The following is a 24,991-nucleotide window of genomic DNA, read 5'->3' on the forward strand; positions in this document are numbered from 1 at the left end:
TTGAAATCCGTTGTCACTGTTTAGGTGTGTGTTTGTTGGTGTGTGTGTTGCCCTGATCCAGGGAGATAAAAACGCTTCATTAGAATGTGCTATTGAGGAGTGAATGGTTCAGCTGAGAGTCGTTTTCAGTATAGTGAAGGGTCCTGATCTCATCTTTTATTTATTTATTTTTTTAGCAAGTGGGAAATATTAAGTCGTTGCCCTTTACAAAGCACAGTGTCTGATGTCTGTTGAATTTGCAATATTGACCCATAACTTGAACTGCTGGACAGTTGACAGTTGACAGGTGACAGTCACACAGGGAAGTCGTGGCCTAACGGTTAGTGAGTCGGACTCGCAATCGAAAGGTTGTGAGTTCGAGTCTCGGGCTGGCAGGAATTGTGGGTGGGGGGAGTGCATGTACAGTGCTGTCTCCACCCTCAATACCATGACTTAGGTGCCCTTGAGCGAGGCATCGAACCCCCAACTGCTTCCACTGCTCCGGGTGTGTGTTCACTGCTCTGTGTGTGCACTTTGGATGGGTTAAATGCAGAGCACGAATTCTGAGAATGGGTCACCATACTTGGCTGAATGTCACGTCACTTTCATTTTGAGATTCACACTTTATGCTGGGCTTAGTTGGTCAGCAGGGTTGAATCGATTCACTTTTAATTCATTAGTTCAAATTTCAATTGATTTGGCCACTTCTCAGAGAAAGCTGAATTCAAAGGACAGGAAATTTACCGAAATAACAGGATATGGCATTCTGGGAATACATATAAATACATGCCATCAATACATACAAATTCTTTAAACCTTTCAAATAAGTCTGTCAAGTCGTGTTTGTTCTGACTTTCCTTTTTTCCTTGTTATTTTTTTTATTTTTATTTATTAGGGTTGAATTTTGATTCATGTAAATTATGGTTATGTAAATATGCTAAAACCACCTGGTCATCCAAGGCTTGTTTAAGATTTTTTTCTCAGCAGAGATTCTAACAAGGCCTATTGACTACAGATTAAAGTAAAAAAAAAAAAAAAAAAAATTCTGTCATCATTAAACCAGCAACATTTGCTTGGTCAATGAGCACCACCAGAAAAACCGTGGTGGTCGATCAGCTTAGCTACTTATTGGTGAGCAATATGGCTTTGCTGATCCACCAGCATCAAACCAGCCTGGATTCTACTAAAAAAAAATAAAATGTAATTAGGAACTTTGAGAATCATGCAGTAATTACAATCCAGATACTGTCATAGTACAAGTTCATATCACTATTGGCAACTGTTGACAAATGTTATATAGTGATGTATTATTTATTTCATATAAAACAAGCATTTTATGAAATTTATAGGAGGTTGATCTTCTAAAGAGCTGTCTTCAGGCTTCATTTGAGTTCTTGAGACGATCATTAAGGGGCATGGATGGAGAAAGGTCTTATTCATTCCATTCATTCCTTTTGCTGAAATAGGATTACATACAGTAGTCTTCCAAATCCTGCTCAACGATACCTCACAGTACATCAAAAGAGCCTGAAAATCTGGGATAATTTCTGGGACAAAGGGAATGAGGTGATGGGACTAAAGTCCAGAAAGCAAATGAGGTTGGAATTTTATTATGAGTTAGGATGGAAACATAGCAGGGATACATTATCTACTTATAAATGTCACAGTTTAAAGTGAAGTGTGTAATTTCTGTGCAACAAGCATCATCAGATGGAACTGAATTTCTCATATTGACCCATCCAATAAATACATACTCACATACAAACACATACAGACCTTTAGGAAACCTGTTTAGGAATCCACCTACAAATTTTGCCTCTGTTTTAGCATATTGTGTGAAGCATATTGGTCTTTGTTCACGCCTGACTGGATGGTAAAGATAATTTCAGAAGAACATACTGTGAGCCTCCTCATTGCAGAGTTAATTATGCAAACATGTCTTGCTAGAGCTTTTAAGAGCAAACCCGCTGCACTGCCGTATCCTAATCTATTGTATTTTCTCTTCTTTGGCTCTCTCTAACGCATGTGTGCTGTCTTTACAGACAATACATTTTTCTTTGGAGGACATCAATTTATCTCAAATGATCTCTGGCAAGTCATTGAAGGTGAATGGGTCCACGATAGTTGGCTCTGACTGGCTGCGTTTCACGGGGCTCAGAAACCCTCTGAAAATAGACTAAAAAAAATTGGTACAAACCTGCCATCATGGGTTCTGTTTGAGCTTCAAGCTTTTTCATTTACATTCAAGGTTTGGTGGCTGGAAAGGAACAATATGCAGCCCTATAGGCCCAGCGAAGTGTTGTCGAAATTGCAAGAATTACCTTGGAATTGTCAGAACTATGGACTTATCTATGTGTGTTTTTGTCCCTGTAACCTAGTTTCTGTCTTCCATGGTTTTTTAATTGGTTTCCAGGTGTGTCCAGTTTCTTCCCCTTGTGTTCCATGTCCTCGTTAATTTAGTCTTTCCATACACCTCTGTTTCCCCAATTATCCTGAGCTTAAAAACCCAGTCTATTGAGCTCATTCTGGTCTGCGATTATTTGTCTACCCATGTGTGTCCTGTGCTCCTGTTTACCCCTTTGGATTATTGAAATTAAAAGAAAAGTTTTGTGCATTCCGTGTTTTCTTTCAACACACATATTGTGACAGAATCACTTAACTTAACTTAAAACAGTTACCCCTGTTTGTCTACCCAGGGCAGCTGCTGGCCAAATGGGTTCCCTAAGCAGAATAGTATTGTTGTGCCCCCTACCTCAAAATATAAAATAAAATAAATAATAAAATAACTCCTACTATGATGGCTCAAAATAGAACTTTAATAAAGTGAATAAATAAATTGTAATTAAATTGTATTATTTATCAATGACAAATTTAGCTCTAGACAATTAACCAAGCTTTGAATTTATTAATCTGATTGATTTTATAGTCTCAAGCATTTAAAAATCACACAAAATAAAATTAAGCCGTTTTACTATGATTTTTTTGGTAATGGTTGCGATGTCCACATGTTTTTGCTGAAGAAATTACAGAGGCTGTAGCATTTCTATCACAAAAAGGTGGCCAAAAATTAAGTGGATATTTAAATTAAATGTTTGGTCAATATTAGGATTTGATCGTCCTGTAAGTGTAACAACTGCAATTATCAGGCCTTTGGTGCCCTTTGCATGCATTTGTAATAGTGTAACTTATTTAGGCTATTTTGTATTATCCTACATTATGTATTTTAACAGTGTTTTTCAATGAAACCACATGATTAATATTATTTAACCAATCGCCTCTTTGTTAGAATATTACGTCAAATGTGTTGTTGGTGGTGAAATTATTACCAACATTAAAACATTTAGTCATTGTCAACATCAAAACACGTTACTAAGGTCAATGGACAAAAGAGTTTCACAGGATTATGAGCGTAGCTACCTGAAAGTTATGGACAGGCTTCATTTCGGGCTTTCGGTCTATATTTTTTTCGTTTTTGTTTTAGCAACTGGGATGGTGCCCCCCTTGGGAGTTGGTGACCTACGCGAACTGCGTACTCTGCTTGTAGGGAGTGGCGGTACTGTATCTACCCTCCCTTTTTGTTTTTTTCTCTCTCAGTGATTTCTTTACGTTGTGTTTCATGGATCCCCTCCTTCACCCTGAATTCCTCCTCCTCCTGCTGGAGCAGGAAAGACGATCTCTCGAGGACCATATCAGAAAGGTCCTGTTAATAGCTCACTTCTCACAATACATATTTCGACAGGAATATTCTTGTAATCCTCACTTACAATAATACTTAAAATTATAAACAAATGCTTTGCACTGTGTGGTATTATTTCTAGCAACATTGTTAATTTGATACTATCAGAGTTTAAATTCAGGGGGGTTTTTTTGTTGTAAAAACTGATTTTGTATATATAGTTCTCCAAATACATTTATGGGACCATTTCATTATTTTTATCGCCCCACTTGCCATTAGTTCTGTTTCTACATTTGTTTGGACATTCCGCAAAGGATTTGCATTTATGTTGACATCTTTCTGCAGTTTACAATTGACAATTTTTACGAGTGAGTCACTGAATTAACTGATTTGTTCAAAATTGCTGATTCATTTAGGAACAAAACAAGTGTATTTACTAATGAGTGTGTCACTGAATCATTCATTTATCCAATTCATTCAAAATTGCTCAATCAATCAGACAATTGTTACTTGTTGCTCACAGTTGTAGTGGTTCTGCGGAGCCTTGTTTGACAGTATTTTACTTTGGTGGAGCAAAAACAGAAAAGAATAGCTGGAAATACAATGCATTAAATAGATATTAACTTCACTGAATACACATTTATAGCAGCATTATGCTGCTATTTAACATAAAATGTGCTTATTTGGAGGAGGAATTTACCTTTTTAAGTTAAAGTTAATCTGCTTGGTGTTCTCTGTACATTCACAGCTATCAAGTCAACACTAGACAGAGCAAACATCCATATCTACCATCTCTACTGACATCCCACTTTCACCCCCACTGCTTCCCTTAGCGCATCACTTTTTTTCTCCCTCCTCTCCTCTCCTGTTCTTTCTCTAATGAATTTTTGATGCTGTACAGTTCTTTCCGGTGTGTTGGGCTCACGTCCCAGTGTCGTGTGGAGGAGGCTGGGCCAAGACGGCCACCCGGCTGTCGTTTATTTTTATCCATCTCTTGGCGAGCGGGAAGCAGTCCCAGGGCGTGGTGCAGTGTTCTGATTGGCTCTCTGTTTCATGGGGGGATTGCATGATGGCAAAGCCCCAGATGGTAAACCAGGAGCCATTTCTCTTTGGCATGCTTTAGTGAGGGATCACTGTGGGGAGATGTCATTGGTTTGGAGATGGTAAGCGCCACCTTCAGAGAGAATGTGCATCTGTTCATGCTGGACTGGCCAAATTGGCTATAGATGCTTTTTCGTCAGAGACTAGCTTGCAGACAGATTATGAATGTCCTTTTATCAGTCAATAAGGTAATTAAAAACATGATGTTTAGGAATTATGAATTCATGATTTTTGTCAAATTTGTGTTATATTTGTTGCCCTGAAAATATATATATATATTTTTTTTAAATACATTTATTCAAGGTGTAAGGAATTATATGTTATTAATAATGTTATCACAATTTGCTTAATGTTACACTAGGACAGTTTTAGGGATACAGTGTAAATGTTTTTAGAAACCATATGTAACCAAAATGAATACAAAGAGTACATTTGAAAAGAATTTCCCTTTTATTTTTTGTGTACCCTCTTTTTTATCATTGACTCTTACCCTGTCCTTGTTTTCAGTGGGTCCTTTGACCTACAATTCATTCTCCTATGTCTTTGACAATTGCTGTGGATATTACTGTCTTGTCATGAGTGTTGGAATTTTACATTTGTGAAACTTGCATTAAAAATGTTAAAAATGCATCTCAAGACACCAGTATTATGTTCCATTCCTCCATGTCTGGCTCATTTTCTTTTTTGTGCAAGAACATGTCCTATGATATTTGATATTTCTCTTCTTAAAACTCACTTATTTACTGTTGCATATGGTCATAAGTAGGTGTAGAGTATAATTGTAGTGTATTGTTTGTTGGTGTGTTCTTTGTTTAGTTATTAGGGTTGTTTCAAACTTTGTATAGCACTTTCGGCCAACAGCTGTTGTTTTTAAATGTGCTTTATAAATAAATATGACTGACTGAATGTGAACGACCTCTTAAATGAACACCTGTACTAAAAACAACCTGTACTAAAAGATTCTTTTTTGACTAAATTTATTGCATTCAAAGCTGGACCTCTGACCTCTTCATAGGTCAACAATCATCAAAATATAAATGTATTTATAGATATTGTAAAAAATGTTTGCCCACTTTCAAAGAAATGAACGGTCTGTAATTTGTATGGCAGGTTTATTTTAATGGATAGAGACAGAATACCCACCCCAAAAATCGAGAAAAAAACATTATATAAAGCAATGCTTCCCAAACCTGTCCTGGAGGCCCCAATGCCCTGCACTTTTTGTATGTCTCCCTTATCTAACACAACTGATTCCACTCATCAGCTCATCAGTAAAGATTGCAACTAAATTGGGTGTGTCTGATTAGGGAGACATACAAAATGTGCAGGGCAGGTGGGCCTCCAGGACATATTTGGGAAGAACTGATATAAAGGTTAGAGAATAATTTGCATTTCATTGAGTGAAATAAGTATTTGATCCCCTACCAACCAGCAAGAATTCTGGCTCCCAGACTGGTTATGTATATACTGGTTATGGTTATGAAACACAGATTAGTCCTGCCACTAAAAAGTTACTCCTAATGTCAGCTAGTTAGGTGTATAAGACACCTGTCCACACAATCCGTACCTTCCATTCCAACCTCTCCCACCACCATGAGTAAGACCAAAGAGCTCTCAAAGGATGTAAACAGACAAGACTAGATCTGCACAAGGCTTGAATGGGCTACAAGTCCATCAGCAAGAAGGTTGGTGAGAAGGAGACAGCTGTTGGTGCGATTATTCAGAAATGGAAGAAATACAAAATAACAATCAATTGTCTTCAGCCTGGAGCTCTGTGCAAGATCTCGCCTCATGGGGTAAGGATGATCATAAGAAAGGTGAGGGATCAGTCCCGAATGAGAAGCTTGTTAATTATCTTAAATAGTTAGGAACACAGTCACCAAGCAAAACTTTGGTAACCCACTACGTCACACTGGACTGAAATCCTGCAGCGCCCGCAAGGTCCCCCTACTCAAGAAGGCACATATACAGGCCCATTTAAAGTTTTCCAAAGAACATATAAATGATTCAGAGAAGGCTTGGGAGAAAATGCTGTGGTTAGACAAGACCAAAATTGAGCTCTTTGTTATTAACTCTACTCGCCATATTTGGAGGGAGAGAAATGCTGACTATGACCCCAAGAACACCATCACTGCACTCAAGCACGGAGGTGGAAATATTATGCTTTGGGGCTGTTTTTCTGCTAAGGGAACAGGCGACCTTACCTCCTTCCCTCAGCTAGAACACTGAAGATGATGGGTCATGGATGGGTCTTCCAGCTTGACAGTGACCCGAAACATACTCCCAAGGCAACAAAGGAGTGGCTTGAGAAGGAGCACATTAAGGTCATGGAGTGGCCTAGCCTGTCTCTAGACCTCAATCCTATAGAAAATCTGTGGAGGGAGCTGTGGAGTTGCCAAACAATGGCCAAGAAACTGTAAGGATTTAGAGAGGATCTGGAAAGAGGAGTGGATCAAAATCCCTCCTGATTGAGAGGTGTACAAACCTGGTTACCAACTACAAAAAAAATGTGTTACCTCTGTGATGGCCAACAAGGGTTTCTGCATCAAGTACTAAGTCATGTTTTGCTTGGGGATAAAATACTTATTAACTGAAATGCAAATCAATTTCTAACCTTTGTTTTTGTTTTTTGGTGACTATTCTGTCTCTTTCCATTAAAATAAACCTACCTTAAAAGTTACAGACCCTTCTTTCTCTCTTTCTTTCTTTTTTTTTTTTATTCTTTTTTTTTTTTTGGTAAGTGGCCAAACTTACTAAATCAGCATGGGATCAAATACAATTTCCCCACTTTATGTATACAATGCTCCAGTTCAGTATGTTGAAGTTACATGAAAGAAGATAATACTTAGCAATTTTTTTTTAGATAACTTGAAGTTAAAGAAGAAGTTTTGATAGAAGTGTTCATGAATAAAATAAATTAAAGCCATCCTTTCAAGCAACATATGTGCAGAATCTTTTTAATTAGCTTCTCTATGTACCTTTACCATTAATCTGTCTTTTGGCAAAAGCATAGTTGCTGAACCTTATTTAATACCCTAAAAGAAAACTATTTTTTCTCCAGCAGGCCACAGGAAAAGTATGTGGGCTGATGCTGTTCAGAATGTTATCTACTTTGTACAGTCTGAAACTCTGAAGAAATAACCCAGACAGACTTTTTTTTAGTCAACAACCATGTTTTAATTAGGCACACATTTTTAGTCCTGTTTGCTTTTTAGATAATATTGGAATTTCAATCATAAAAGCAAGAGGATCAATTACATGACATGTCTTTTTTAGTCTAATAATTTATTTAAAAATGTAAATAAAATTAATATCATGTCATTAGACATTTAAAAATTTCAAAAATATCAATAGATAATAGAAAAAAAAAAGTTTTTTTTTCTCTCTCTCTCTCTCTCTCTCTCTGTGGTGTATCTGTGTTTTCTCTGTGTGGCTGCTTGTCCAGAAGGTATAAGTTTGACCTTTTGCATGTGGTTTCTGTTCCTTTCCATCTACTCATTTGAGCCTAACTGTGCAAGACTTTCATCTTGCAGTCTAGAGGTGTGTGGGCCCTGCAGGTTAAGATGCCTAATAACAGCTTTTTAGGGGCAGCAGATGTTCCTATACTAGTTTTAATTGGGCCTCATGATGTTAACCCCCACCGCAGTGCCTTTGAACAGACAGACAGGAGGCACTCCTGATTAAAGGAGAAACCTGTTAATTGCTCGATTGTGTGACTTCAAGCACATCACTTATGCATATTAAGATGTCTTTGACAACCCTGTATAATTGATAGCTAGTGACCTCCCAGGGGTGTTTGGATCAGATGCAGTGCATCCAGCAAAAGCTTCTCATAGTGCCCATCAAAGAACACATTTTTTTATTATTTTTTATTTTTTTAAAGACATTCAGCTAACCAGAATTTGAAAGACTACACTTTATATTTCTGGTTGAAATTATAACCCCTTGCACCCATAGAAAAGCTTTTGAATTCGAACTCCCAAAAAAGAGGTACTTCTAGAGAGACTTTAGATCGAGGTAATTACTGCACCCCCTATTGTTGCTAAAGCTGGCTTGTAATATAAGCAAATTAGAAGTCGATCCACCGATCTTTATGGTCGACGTTTAACAGTGGGGGATTCGAATTGTACACCATTATGCTTCCCTGTGAATACCAGCAAATCACAATAAACAATGCCTAGCCTCATCGTGGCAACACCCATGCCTAATTAATGGAGTTCCACGGGGGAGACATTTGCATATGCAAATGTCATGACCATGTTAGCAAGCATTAGATGTGAGTGGCTTTGATGCTGATTTATCGACGGCTTTTACAAGTAAGGTTTTGTATAGCAGGGCTAGATCAGCCAGCGATTGGGGATTCTACTGAGCTTCACGTAGGGGCTGGTATCCAGGGAGAAGTGTTCAAAGAGCCGTTCTTTATTCTCAGTGTCTGAGGGAGACCAGTGTAGCTCTCCACGTCAATTAGAGTTTAAAGGCAATCGATAGGTCTCAGGCCCTGAAGAAAAAAATATTGATTTGTGCAAATGTCAAGATGAAACAGTTTTGCGCTAAAGGTGGGTGGAAGCTGGGCTGAGCATGGAGAGCTAAGGTTAGATGGTTTTAGGGACATCGATCAATCGGGAGGCCTTCATTTAAAAACACATGTGACACCGTGCTAGCAGAAATCTGGAAAGTGGCACAAACATATGTACACTCACAACACAGAGTAAGGAGAGACTAGGGATTTTTGTAACATGTGGTGAGCTAAAACAGCAGTTCTAACTTCTAACCATTTAGACATTTGCTGTGGATGAAAGGGGGTGAAATCACAATTACTTGTTGGCCAACCAAATTTGAGAGTATAAGTTGTACAGTAAGTCTATTTATACATATAGATACACAGAACAAAACTTCAAGTCAGTGTGTGTGTGTGTGTATATATATATATATATATATATATATATATATATATATATATATATATATACAGTATATACATATATATATATATATATATATATATATATATATATATATATATATATATATATATATATATATATATATATATATATATTATCTTCAGCAAACATATCTATGTTGTGATATATACATCTATATATTTATATATATAATGTTGTTTTATAATTTTGCTTAAACCCACTCTGAGAGATCTGTAGCAGAAAATTGTATCAACATTTGTGATAAATCATAAATAAAAACACTGAGTTGCAGAAGTTACAGCAAGCAGTGTTACAACCATCCCTGTTCTCTATATATAGCCCTAACCTATAAAAGATGAATTTTCTTATCTGTACATGAACATACATGGAATATTTCCCATTTGATTCATGAGGCTGCATGCCGCACGAATCTGCTGAAAATCCCTTTGCTCCAGACATTCATTATAAACAAACATGCAGAATTAGAGAAATCAAGTAGGAGCCGAGCCACAGATTCACTCCCGGCAGACCTCACACACAGCAACTAAGGGGCCAGGCTTAGACTGGTTAACATCTCTTTAACCCTTAGTAGATGGTAGAAGCACACCATTTTGTCTATTCTGACTTTTTTGTTTTTCAAATAACATAATATAAATTATGTTATTTGAAATGAAATGAAAATTCTGCCTTCTTACTCAACCTCATGTCATTCTTCTTTTGTGTTCTAATAAAGAACCAATGTCATATAGGTTTGGAATGACATGAGGGTGGGTAAATGATGACAAAATGATGACTTTTTAAATGAACAATTCTTTTAATGGCAGAGTGCAGCCATGGAGGCTACCAATAGCTGAGACACCATTTAGAAAATTCAAGTTTGTGGGTAGCAGTAAAGAGATGGGCACATAGAAAGAGACATACTGTATGTGTGCAGTATCTAGATCACTCTGTATTCCCCCTTCTCTTTAAAGGCCTCGTATCCTGTGCTGTTAACTACAGACTGAACAGCCTCTCTGGCTAATGGCTCTCTAATTGTTCTCCACGTGTTTCTATGCCCCTTTAGCCTATGCTGAATGTGATGACTCAGAGAATTTGCTGCAAAACATGAGCTTTCCTGGGATCTAAGAGCAACATGTACCTGACGGACAAAGATGCGTTAAGGAGAGATGTGCAGGTGTCATTATAGATACATCAGCAACAATTCAGCTATTTATTTGCTTTCTGTTGCACTGTTTATGTCATTTCATTACATTACTGTTGTGTGATGATGTAAAAAGATGTGCTGAACAATGATTAGGACCCTATGATTTCTGTAATGCAGGAAACATGGATGAAATAATGAAATGCAGTCATAAAATTATAATTCACTGTGTAATGTGGAATATCATGGAATTTGGCAAATATATCAAAAGTAGGGCAAATTTGCCTCTGCATAATCTATAAATGAAATATGAAGTCTGCATGTTCAGTGTGTATTTATGTGCCTGAGTGGAGCAGTTTTGTCTAATACACATATTTAAGCATGTTGATGCGTTTTCAAAGTCTACCATCTCACTTTATGAGTACTACATTTCCAGAACTGCATTTTACCGTTTCATTTAATAAACTATTGTCACACAGAGACATCTTCACAACCCAAAAAACAAAGTTTGATTTGACAGGAATATATTGCCATTATGTTGTAAAATGTATATTTAAAGCTGCGGTAGGTAACTTTTGACGCTCTAGCGGTTAATAAACAGAAATGCTTGCGTCTTGCGGAAGAACATTGTAGCCGGATCTACTTCTCTCTGTTTATGTCTATGAAGAATCACAAAGGTACTGGGTTACTCCGTCGCGGTACCCCCGAAGCAATCTAAAATAGTCCGAATATAAACACTTATTATAGGTGCACCCTAGTGATTCAGGACAAGCTAAAAACACGGTTTGGAAAATTGATTCATGGTGTACTCGCTTATTATATACATTTTTCTACATTTTGAACCCAAACAAAGTTACGGACTGCAGCTCTGATTGGTTGTTTCTTACCAGGAGCGGATGAATTTCTGCAAATAGCAATATGACCACTGGGAGGAGCCAGAGGAGCTTGATTTTTTCACAGATTATCTGTCTCATATTCTACTGTCAGGACATAATGACAGGTTTAACAAATATGTAAAAAATATATTTTTACAAAAGTTCCCTACTGCAGCTTTAAGGTAATGATATAAATAGTAATAATAACATAATTTGTTTCATCAATTTTTTATGTATACAGTCAACTTTGTTAGATTTTAAAATATTGAATAAATTGTTTTCTGAAGTTTTAATTTGCTGGTTTTTTGAAGATTAATTTGAATCATAGAACACACAATCTGGTAAAACTTAAACAGATGACAAATAAAAAAAACAGCATATTAATTTTTTATTTTATGATAATCAAAAATAATGGTATGAATAAACCACTAAATGGAATTCAGAAAGATTAAAACAGAAAACACAGAATTGAGGAAAAATTAAAAGGGGGTCCTGCATTTTCAACCATGCAAAGATAAATAATGTATGCTAATTATCAGAAGCACTAATTACAGTTAAATAATTCCTGCATGATAAGTCAAAAAATGTCTAAAATAAAGTTCATTAGCCAGACTGATAAGCATAAGCATTCATAAATGATATTGCTGATGTCTATTGCATTTTTCTCTCTCGAAATGCAGTTTCACAACATTAGTACTGATGATTTTATCAGCATACATGAGTGGATTTGCCATGAATATATAATAGTGATGAAATAAAGCTGTTTTAAATTCAATTCTTGGAGTTCTTGGCATGTCTGCTAACATTTATCAGGCAGCGCCTCGAGTGTGCATTAAAGAGATATCAAAGACGGGAATCACTGTACCAGAAGCCCCCGCCGTCCATTGCGTTCATGTTTTATCACTATAGTCCTTTAATAAGATATGGATTTAGAAGAAACTGAGACGATGGATATTTCTCAGGGTGGGCATATTTTAGAAAGTCAATTTTGATACAAGTGTATACAATATTGTGTTAGCTAAAAAAAAAAGAAAAAGAAAAAAGCTGTTGAAGTGTTATTTTCTCTGTTATAGCCCGGGAAATAAGAAACAGTTTAGTAAACCAATTGACCTTTTGTGGCACGTTGTCAACGTATTTGGAGTAGATTGTCCTGAAATTAAATAGCCCTGCCTTCTTTGTGCAACACTGAACACTTTTTTTTAAATGTACCTTTTGGTATACAGTATATGTGGTATATCTGTTTATATCTGTTTTCAGTTAAATCTATCTGCTGCTTCTCCCATTAAACCGCCAGCTTTTCGACATACTTTAGTTACTTTAGTCTCTTCCTTCACATTTCCTTATCCTGTATCCATTATCTGATTGTGCCTCTAATGGGTGCTCTTAGTGGAGTCAAAGCACCAAATCCAATCTATCACAGTAAAGTCTAAGCGCTAAATCCTATGTCCTGCTATTGCTCTGCTGTCTGGAATATGTGATTAACCGAAAAATGTTGGATGCCCTCTACTCAACTAAATGACATAATATTAAATATTTAACAGGACTAAAATTAGACGCCCACTCTATCCATTAGGAGCAGAGTTTGAGCGTTCCGTTTGGTGGATTCTGAAAAGACAGAATGCAGAAAGGAAAAGATTACTTGCTGTTCACTGGAATGATGATCCGTTTTCTTAAATCTGTGTTTAGGCTTCAAACTACACTACTGTTAAAAAGTATGGGGTCAGTAAGAAATTAATACTTCTTCCACAAGGATTCACTATTCAATTGATCAAAAGCCATGGACGTTCTCTTCCCACTGGTCTTGATGCAGTAGGAGCTGGTGGGTTATGTATGTTAGCGTCTGCCTCTCTGCATTGCACTAGCACTCCCAATGAGTACAAATGTCTTCCATTCACCAGTTTCATCTGCACTCAATGGTCATGGTTCGTTTGATGGGCATTGCCCAAACTATAATTCAGTATTTACTCAAAAGCATTAGATAAAGCCTTATGAGTCCCATTAATTTTGATCCTTCTGGCTTTTAAATGGAGACAGATCGGTGTCTTAGGGAAAATTAGCATTTAAATGACTTGTGACCTGGAGCCTCCAGTCAACTCACTCCGAAAACTTCTCAGCCATGAGAAATCCTGCTCTCTCCTTTATTTAATCTGTAGTTCAGAGTTATTTTATGTGACGATGTGTGGGTGTGGGTAAATTCATCCATTTATCCACATAGGTAGGGTTTCTTGTGTTTTTTCTCTTGAGTCTTAGGGGAATCTCAGGTCAGCAGGGCAGATGAAGTTGTGCTGATGTTTTCATTGCAGTCTCATATCTGAGTTTAGGTTCTGTGATGCTATTACTGGGAACAGTTTTCTGCCCTATATTGAATAAACCTGCCTCAAAAGAAGTAACATCTAAATAATCTACTTTTTAATGCCTTTTTTATTGCTTGCATGAAGGAGCTTCAAAAAGCTTGAGAATATTACCATTCATAAAATATAGATGTGAAAATAAAACACTGTTATGTGCTGCTCTGGAAGATGTGGTGATTTCCTTGTCTCATATAACAGATGTTGACAAGTTGAGTCTATTCTTACCATAAAATAAATCATTTTTAATCTTTAAATCAAAGACTAGAGTTAACTACTAGAGATAGTTTAGGTTCTCTATTGGCTGTGTTTCTACTGTGTGTGTATATATATATATATATATATATATATATATATATATATAAACCATTAACATCCCTGAAACCTTTTTACCACACAAAAGGTTCTTTATAGTGAAAAAAGGTTTTCTTCACACTATGAAAGATATTTATTTTTTATTTTCACTGGATGGTTTATTTGGCAACCAAAAATTTTTCTGTCTATAGCGCCACTGCAAGAACCACCTTTTGGACCTTTTATTTTAAAGTCTGTATTCCTAATGCAATAATTTTCAATGGTTCCATAACGTCACTGACGACCTTCCGGATTAGTCTCCTGTTGAATTATTAGATATATTGGCAGAGGTTTCAGTTAGTGCAGTTGGCAGCCCACAGCTTGCAAATCAATCCAATAAGCCCAGGCAGGCATCACTGGCTTCCTCAGTCACCTTCTGCTTTCAAATGGCTTCTATTTGAATGTTTTTCTTCTCTTTGTTCTCTTACAGTGGGGAAGACTTCCCTGATCACACGCTTCATGTACGACAGCTTTGACAACACGTATCAGGTAGGCAGCTGGCAGGCCGCTTGACGTTCTTGTCATTCTGTCACTCAGACATCTCCAAAGTATCCCTCCCCTTATTGTGCAGCATCAAAGAGTCATCTTTAGAAAACATAATAGGCTGAGTTCAGTCTTTCATTTGTGAAGACAGTTCTTCCAAATTGATTCTAAATGTTCAACATGATTGTGTGGTTATTGAATCACAAACACATTTGCAAAATTTTATTATTCATTCTATATTCACCTCCAATCTCATCTGAATCAGCAGAAGCAGAGATGAATATACATATATGGTCAGTTTCATCATCACACCACAGCGAACCTTTTGGTAAATGGGAATCCAGATTTTCATTGAAAGCACACTGCAGATTGTTATAGACTGTTGTTGAATTGTAATGTGGTTTGGGTGTGGGGGGGGAGGGGCATGCTTTTTTTAAACAATCCACCTCATGGGAAATGTGTTTTGTCCCCCAAGATGATTTTACAGTCATCATGTAAATTCACAATTCGTTCATGTATATTTAGTGTTTCATCACAATGTTACAACTCAATCTAGTGTTCCTGTAGCTCAATTGGTAGAGCATTGTTTATCAAGCGCAAGGTTGGGTGTTTGATTCCCCGGGAACACATGATAAGTAAAAATTAATAGCCTGAATGTACTGTAAGTCGCTTTGGATAAAAGCATCTGCTGAATGCATACATTTAATTTTAATTTAATTTAATCTTCCTGTGAAAACAACAAATATATGATGTTTATCCCACTATTCTACAATAGACCGCAGCTCACATTCATTTTGAGTGTAACACCGACATCTTAAAATTCAGACGACGACTAATGGATAGAACCAAGACCCCACTCTACTTTTTTTGACCCTGTTTGCATTTCTGCAAAACTAGTCAATCAAGTCAAGTCACCTTTATTTGTATAGCCCTTCATACAATAATGGTTGTGTCAAAGCAGCTTCACAGTATCAAACAGGAAAATAGTTTAAGAAGACAACAACAGATAGTCCTTTTTCCAGCTAAAGTCAGTTCATTGATGATTCAGTGATGTCATTATTTAGTTCAGCTCTCTTCCAATAGTGTCTGTGCAATCAGTCAGGCGTCCCCAACTAATCAAGCCAAAGGCGACAGTGGCAAGGAACCAAAACTCCATCAGTGACATTAATGGAGAAAAAACCTTGCGAGAAACCAGGCTCAGTCTCTGGCCAGACAAAACCAGCATGATGAGGTCTTCGCATCGGATCTGTCTCTATGGTGCATCTAGTTGTCAAAAGAACATACATACATATCATTGCAGTTTCCAGGTGAAACAGGCTAGACTAGTAATAGATTAGTGCCAGTAAAACACCAACAAGAGCCTTTTGTGGACATGCCATCTAAAAAGTGCTGCAAAACCAACCCATAATGTTCTATCCACAAGGTTTTGCGGAAATTGAACCACAGTAACGTATTTGCAATGAGCCTGTGCTGGATATGTTGCTTCTTCTCTTTCATCATGACTTTAAAGAAAAGTAAAGTAAGTGACCTTTATTTATATAGCGCTTTAAACAGTACAGATTGTGTCAAAGCAGCTTTACAGTGTTAAACAGGAAAATAGTGTGTCAATAATGTGAAAATACAATTCTGCTGTAGAGCTGCTCTAAAAAGAGGACAATATTATTTTTCAGTCAGTTCATCATCGATTCAGTGATATCATCATCCAGCTCAGGCCTGTTCACTTCAAATAGTGTCTATGGAATCATGTTGACAATATTGCCAAAAATTAAGTGTCCCCAACTAAGGCAGCCAAAGTCAACAGCGCCAAGGAATCCAAACTCCATCTGGGACAGAAAAGGAGAAGAAGGGGAAAAAAATCAGTTCTCCTCTGGCCAAAAACATAAAACAGTATGAGAGCAGGAAAATATTGTGAAAAGAAAATAAAAAAATCACTGTAGTTTGTGATAGTTTTATTATTTTCTGTGTATCTTTAAATTTGTTTTCCTAATATTCAAGAGCTGGGTTAATTTAGCCAGAAATGTTCTAATTCGGCTGTGTCCTGCCAGACATTTAACATTGTCCTGCCACTGATAATTCAAACAGTGTAGATTAGCACTTGTTGTTTGTCATTTCTCCGATCTCAAATGCAGACATGGTTTTATGTTTAAGCAGCGCGATATGCAAAGTAACACAGTTAATAAAAGACATTATAAGTCATTCTAATCAGTAGTTATGTCCCCACTGGATGCAACAAATGCCTTGTTTGTTATGGTTGTTCTTTTTTTTCTTGTCGCGCCGGGACACACGGCATCACAGTGTTATGGTGTGCAACATTTACGTCACACGCTTGAGGCATTTGGCCACTCACAACGCACTAGATAGCTGGCCAATCAGTGTACACCTCGCTTTTCAGACCTTTGTTAAAATCGCCGCGTTGTGACCAGCCTAAGGCACACATGTGCAATAATCATGCTGTCTAATCAGCATCTTGATATGCCACATCTGTGAGGTGGATGGATTATCTCAGTAAAGGAGAAGTGCTCACTAACACAGATTTAGACAGATTTGTGAACAGTATTTGAGAGAATATTAAGAGGCCTTTTGTGTACATAGAAATAGTCGTAGATCTTTGAGGTTAGCACATGAAAATTGGTGACAAAAACAAAAGTGTTGCATTGATCATTTTGTTCAGTGTAGATGTCTTTGTGTTTGAGCTGAGTCACATCTTTGGTGCACTACAGGTTTTAACTGTCACAATAGTCCAGCTGTCTGAGACATATTATGTATGATCACTGATCTTTGAAGTCTCTCTGGGCTTGATGTTGCCTTTCTCTCTTTATATCCTCTCCATATTAACTCTGTGTTCACAAATTTCTCTTAAAACTTCAGTATTTTTTCTTAAAATGGCAGTTAAACTTTAGTAGGACATTGAGCACATTTCTATGCCAAATGGAAACCTTACCAGCAACGAATAGGGATTAATGTAATGTATTAACTCTATTGTTAATATCTTGTTACATAAACGTGCAGTGCATATGATAACAAATGGACCTTTACAGTTGTCCTCCACACTGACAGTGTACCGATAGTAGCTTAATAAAATGCCAGAAAATAGAGTTAAGCTCTAACCAGCCCCTGATCTGTAGTCTCACAATGTGTGTAACATTTATGTTTGTGTCATAAACCAAACTAAGCATGCTGTAGTGATACAGTGTCAAGCTGTAATAAGATTACATGCTTGCTTTGTGAACAGACTGTGTTGTGCTTTCTGACGAGAAAAATATGTGCTTTTTTCTCAAATCCAGAATGTTGTTTTGCACCATGCATTTATTCTTACTAATATGCTTTGTGTTCTATTAATATATAAACAAATATAAATAATAATGTCATAAAAAATAGTGTAATATCTTAATAATTCATGTCTGCATTTTAAATATATTATATAGTTATATATTATTATGTTTATTTCACATGTGTGTGTAGATGTGCTTTTGATCATGTAAATTATCTTTAAAAAGCCTCTTTATATATTTTTACTTGTGTCACCACTGGGACACCAGAAAGTATCTTACGAGTAATGTCACATATACATTTTTTTTTTTTTTTTGTCTAATTCCATTTTTGAATGCTTATTATAACATGGCTTAATATAACAAGCTCTTGATGAAGCTAAGATTTCAGAATCTCGTTTAAGACCGCCATTAATGACTGTGGCCATACAGTCATATTTTTTGCTCGAGGAGGTTAATTGATAGCAGTTGAATTTGACTTAAACCAAACAGTTTCTTGTGTCATCTGCATATGAATAAAATATACTGCCTCGTGTCACATTTGAGAAGTGAAAGGCATCTTAATGAGCTGTAACTCGCTACAGTTACGCTGGAGAGAGGAAGGGATACCAGTTCTTTTCTAATTTACATATTCTTGAATAAGCTCAAATCAAGCTGCTTCTCAACATTGAGAATGACCTTAAGATGTCTAGCACTGGGCTTTCATGATAGCATATGCCAGAAGAGCAGAGAGCATCACCCCATCTCCTGTCATCTGTCAGTTTTCTGCTCTATTCAAAATGAGATAGGCACATCTGCATATTTATGACATTCACCTGATGTAAATGAATCGCTGTCTGAGTCTGTATTACATCAACATTTAGAGAGAAATGTGAGTAGAAAATGACCATTTAGAACTCCCATTTTCTTTAAATAGATCCCAGCTACCAAACACATACTCCACTGTTTAGGAAATTAAATGTCATTATTTTAAAATTGTTGCTAGCAATTTATGTTGGTGATATATAAAGCATCAAAGAATCATAACAAAATAACCCAGAGGAAAATTGTAATGTTCAGAGGTTGCTCTGTCATTAACCAGGATGCGTTTTCAGTTATATTCAAGTATTTTGTTTCTCTTAAAATTCCTTAGAACCTCAGTGCGTTATTGATTTAGCCGTTCCTATTTATTTTAATGACAGTTGCTTAGCTTCTGAAGTAAATTAACCTGGAAGCTGCCATCTTCAATTCGTGGGAACTAATGCTTTTTCCATGTACATCTATAAGTACCTCAAACCACATTCATACATCCATGGAGAGTAGCAGAGCCGAAGCACAAGCAAATCAATGTTCGTCTACAAGACACATGCAGTTTTATTTTTTAACTGTTCAAAGGTCAAAAGTTACATAAAATATATGATTACTTTTGAATGACTGTGAACTGAGAAACAATCTGTAGTTACAGGATAAGTAGCCAAACCTTGAACCTTTGGCGTTGATGGAGATTGCTGTGAATGTATAAGTTTATGTATGTTTTTACAGTGTTAATAACAAGAAATTCTTATTCTATGAGCCCGCCATTGTTTAATCAAGTGATGCACAGTGCAGCAGAAGGTTTCTGGTCTTTTCTCTTTCTCTCTAGTGGCGCGCTGAGACCTTCGCACTTCATTAAAAAGGGCTGAACAGTCAGCTGTATTAAACACACGCTACATGTTTCACTGGGGATTTAAGTCATCCAGAAAATCTCGGTATCACACTTTCTGCCCTGGTTTTAGCTCTTCCATTTTATGTGGGACAAGGGAATAAGAGATATCATCAAACTTTCCAATGTTATCGTCTAATTGATTTCATTACAGATAAAGTGGGGGTTAGAAACAAAGCAATGAATTTAGAAGAGAATTAAGCAAATGAAAATGAAGAGCAGAGACTGGCTGCCTTTCAGATATTGAGCTTGACTTGCTGAGTTTGTGGTTGTTTTGCTGTGATGGCCGTTTGGCTGCCGATAGAGTGAGATTTGGACATGCTACTAGAGGTCCAACAGGAGAGCTCTGCTGCGCCGCCTGACTGAACTGCCACTCAACACGGAGCACTGGAGTGTGACTGTTTTCTGATCAGCACAACCAGGGAGCAGAGAAGACACTGAAGCTCTGGTTCAAGAACTAGTGAGCTGCCTCTGTAGACAGTACAGTCTTGACACGAAGTCTACTCCAGAAAGTAAGCAACTACATAACCTAACATGTGGCTTTTGAAGACAATGTAGTCTCATAATGCATTTTAACAAGCCTGTGTGAAAAAATATTGATCATAATTATAGATAAAAATTATATTTAAAAAAATACTTATGGTAGTGCTATATAAATTTTTTGGAAAGGAATGAAAATGAGGCTGTGAGGAATAGAAGCGCATTCAATGGATTGTTCTGCTGTTTAATAACATACTGATTGTTCAGCTGAAAATAATACAGTAGTTGAATAGAGTTGAATATGACTGAAAAAACTATTATTTGTGAGTCAAGTGTAATTTCAAAACAACCCTCTAACAGATTTAACATGTCAGTCAAACAGATTTTGTCTGATTCAATAAAACGAACTGATTCATAAGAGTCATTCTTTAGTGAATCAGACTACACAGATCAAACTGTGTGTTGTGTGCTATCATTGAGGACAACGTAACATAAATAATTCTAGCCTTTAAATAGCTGTGCAACTAATCATCTGGCAGTAAGTAAAGTTCTAGTAGCATAAATCTTAAATTTAGGCCTAAATATTTTTTGAGTATATGAAGCGCATACTAAGATTTACAATATGGTTGACTCGCTTGCTCTGAATTTTGCTGTTGCAGGCTATGCACTAGCATCTGATCATGCTGCATTGAAATTGTCTTCAATTCTGTTACTTGGATCACTAAACATCATACACATCTTGTCTTTATCTTGCCAAGAAGATGATTCATGTATAGTGTGCCATTTTATTTCCACCCCTCACCTAAGCAGCCTTGAGAATCCTGTCACACGTTGAAGGCAATGAATGTAGCTGTGTAATGTAAACACGTTAAAGCCTTCCTGATATTGACCAGATGCCCCAACATTAGCCCACTCGATTGCTTAATGTGTCTCACACTGTTCATCAGGCCAATTGAATGACGTCATCCCTTCAGGTTCCGCGTTGAGCAGTTACATTACAATCAATATGCCTCAATGAAACGCATGTCGTTCGTCTTAAGGGTTGTGACGTAGTGGTTCTGGCTAAGGCAGTTAACTCAAATCACACTTCACAGAACAGTAAATTACCCACACATTTAGAAAAATTGCAAAAAACAGTTTTTCTCTTATTCTTTTTAATGCAACTCAAAATGGTCTTATTTCTTTTTCAATATCTCTTGCTTCAAAGCATGTTAAAGTAAACAACCAATAAACAACCAAAAATAAACCATCTCATGAATCAATACACCATATAGGACAGCATCAAGGGACCGTTTGTCTTTCAACTGAGTGAGAATAATACAATAATACCCTGGTCAATGACTCAAGTCAACATCAATAAATATTCAAACAATAACATTACTTCGGTGCATCAAGTCCATAAGTGAACCAAACATAACCCATTAACTCATATCACATTCATTCATATACATAAGGTTCGTTCAACAGTTCTGATGACCCTTCTGAATGCTTGTGTTCTTGACTGCTTGTGTTCTTAAATGAAGGGTTTAAAGTGGAAATGATTGATGTTTGTGTGTGTGTGTGTGTGAGTTAGATGTCCAGTAGACCCATCTTTTTCGAGAGTCATTGATGATTAATTAGCTTAGTGGAGATAATGAACTTTTCAAGGCCTACCTGGAGTCCAGTGCACAATCAGGGGATTTGCAGTCCAGCCAAAACACCACAAACGCACTCAAAGTTACAGCGTTCCAATCCCACGTAGTTCAAACACAGCTCATAAACTAATGGGATACATCTGAACACTCGTCCACTGTGCAGCCAGAGGGACTTCTGTAACACCGTACACTTCAAGCTTGTAGTTTCATTGTCAGCGGCTTTACTTCACAGCATCTACTGTCTGCTAATTCAGCTTTCATATGGCCCAGACACCACGAGGAAAGGAGCAGTTTTTGCAGGAATTGTAGAACCCAGGCACTCCTCCGCAGCGCAACAAATGAAGCTTACTTAAGACAGTCATCTCCTATTTTGTTTCTTCCCATTTTGCACATTTTAAACATCTATTACCAGGCAGTTCAAAATTCTGACCATCGATTCAGCAGACAAAGACTCAGCAGACACACACTCAACACTCACGATCACCTGTTTTAAATTGATTTGATCACTCAATTTCCTCCAGCTGACTGACTCCTCCCACTTGGTGCATTGCATTTTGGGCTTTGTAGTTCGTTTTCGTCACACTCCCCCTCCGTTGGACAAGGCATCTCATAGTTCCTTATGAGATGTTGAAACATTAAAATCCGAAGAACTCTTCATCAATTGAGGATTCCTGAAAGAGATCAATAAGGTTTTGTCTGTCTTGTGCTTCTACTTCAGAGGCAGTTGGAAAACAGGGCTTTAAATTGCAAACATGGACAACACGAACATCTTCACCTGTAGATTCCAGTGCTATTTGGTAATTCACTGGTCCCATTTGTTGGATTACCCGGTATGGTCCTTTCCATTTTGGTGCAAGTTTAGCAGTGAAATTGTGCTTTGCACTGGACTGTGAAAAGTGTCTCATCCATACTCGATCCCTTTCTTTGAATAACAGGTCCCGTCGATTCTTATTGTAATTTCGAAGCTGTCTTTGATGTGCTTTCTTACTATTCTCTATTGCTCTAGCTTGCAATTGTTTTAAGTGATACACCGTGTCATAATGGGGTGCATCGGGTGACAGATCACAGCTTTCACCTTTCAGAAGCTTGTCCATGGGCCCCTGTAGTTTCCTTCCCAAGTGAAGTTCTGCAGGAGACATTCCAGTGGTTTCTTGCACTGCAGAGTTAATTGCAAATCTGATTTCTGGTAGGTATTGGTCCCATCGTTTATGATTATCTTCTACAAATGCCGCAATCATACTTTTAAGAGTTCGATTGACTCTTTCGGTCATGTTTGTCTGCGGGTGGTATGCTGTAGTTAATTTTGGTGTTACATTCCAACTCTCACACACTTCTTTAAATATTGCAGACACAAACTGTGTACCTCTGTCAGATACAAGAAAGTCTGGAACTCCCCATCTGGTTAGTACCTCTTTTCGGAATACAGTTGCAACAGTTTTGGCAGTAGCAGTACGAATGGGGAACAGTTCTACCCAACGAGTGAAGTAATCAACAAAGACTAAAAGGTATTCATTTTGGTTAGTGCTACGGGGCAATGGTCCCATGATGTCTACACCCATGATCTGATTTGGTCGTGTGCTATTAATCTTCTGCATTTTACCAGCAGGTTTCCGTTGTTCAGATTTTAGGGTCTGGCATTTAACACATCTTTTGACAAACTGTTTTATATCGGACCACATCCCAGGCCAGAAAGCAACTTCTTGAATTCTCTTGTAAGTTTTAAAGATTCCTGCATGTCCACTCGTGGGGTCACAGTGATAGTGTTCCAGTATAGCTGGCACAAGATCTTTGGGGAGGAAGATACGATAGTGTGATTGATTTTCGGACACTGTTTTTAGATAAAGCTTATCTTCAATTACCTCATATTTTTCCTGCTGCCCTCCCTTGTCCTCAGCCAGAGTTTGAAATATCTGCACAATCTCTGGGTCACTGTGTTGTTTCTCCCAAATTAGTTCATCTGTAATTGGAAGGGTATTTACATCTTTCTGATTTGAATACAAATTAAAGTTTGCATGGGGGGCGAGCCGTGAAAGTGCATCAGGAGCAGCATTCAGTTTCCCTTTTCGATATTCAACAATAAAATCATACTTTTGCAATTGCAGTGCCCATCGAATGAGACGGCTGGTAGTTTTAGGTGAACTCATCACCCACTGCAAAGCAGAGTGATCCGTCACGACAGTGAACATTCTGTGTTCAAGATAGTGCTGCCATTTCTCTAATGCCCATATTACAGCTAAGCATTCTTTTTCTGTTGCAGAATAATTTGACTCCGCGGGATTAAGAGCTCGACTGGCATAAGCAATTACCTCTTCTATACCTTGTCCTCTCTTTTGGGTCAGCACTGCACCCAGTCCTGTCTCACTGGCGTCTGTATATACAATGAAGGGATGCTCGAAATTGGGATGTCCGAGGATTGGTGGAGTCGTTAGGCATGTTTTCAATTCTTCAAAGGCCTGTTGGCATTGTGGTGTCCATTGAAAAACTCGGCCCTTTTTCTTTAAGGAATTAAGTGGTTCAGCAATTCTGGAAAAATTTGCAACAAACCGGTGGTACCACCCAGCTAGTCCAAGAAACCGCTGGACTTCCTTCAGATTTCTTGGAACAGGATAGTTTTGAATAGCTTCCACTTTACTTGGGTCAGCTGTAATGCCTTTGTTATTTATTACATGACCTAGGAATGTAACTTCAGGCAAGCAGAACTTACTTTTATGAAGATTGATGGTTAAGCCAGCTTCTTGTAATTTCTGGAAAACAGCTTGGAGGTCAAAGAAATGCTTAGCAACAGATGGGGAATAGACAATAATATCATCGATATATACAAAGCAAATACTTCCACGTAGGTCTCCCAAGACAGTCTCCATAAGACGTTGAAAAGTTGCTGGAGCATTTTTAAGTCCAAAGGGCATTACATTGAAGTGAAATAGCCCCGCAGGGGTTGTAAAGGCAGTCTTTGCTTTACTAGAAGCATCCATAGTAACTTGCCAGTACCCACTGTTAAGGTCTAGTGTGGAAAAGATAGCAGATCCTGAAAGTGACTCCAAAATT

The 24,991-nt window shown here is 37.4% G+C and overlaps 1 protein-coding gene across 2 annotated transcripts in view; it reads left to right on the forward strand.

The window, feature by feature from the left end:
• LOC128015557 (ras-related protein Rab-6B) overlaps positions 1 to 24,991 on the forward strand; it is an 85,969-nt gene that overhangs the window by 22,960 nt on the left and 38,018 nt on the right. For both annotated transcript variants that reach the window (XM_052599458.1, XM_052599460.1), the window contains exon 2: positions 14,830 to 14,888. In XM_052599458.1, coding sequence (XP_052455418.1) covers positions 14,830 to 14,888 — 59 coding nt within the window. The remainder of the gene's footprint in view (positions 1 to 14,829; positions 14,889 to 24,991) is intronic.

The sequence above is a fragment of the Carassius gibelio genome, chromosome A6 (assembly GCF_023724105.1).
Source record: "Carassius gibelio isolate Cgi1373 ecotype wild population from Czech Republic chromosome A6, carGib1.2-hapl.c, whole genome shotgun sequence".
NCBI classification, from domain to species: domain Eukaryota; kingdom Metazoa; phylum Chordata; class Actinopteri; order Cypriniformes; family Cyprinidae; genus Carassius; species Carassius gibelio.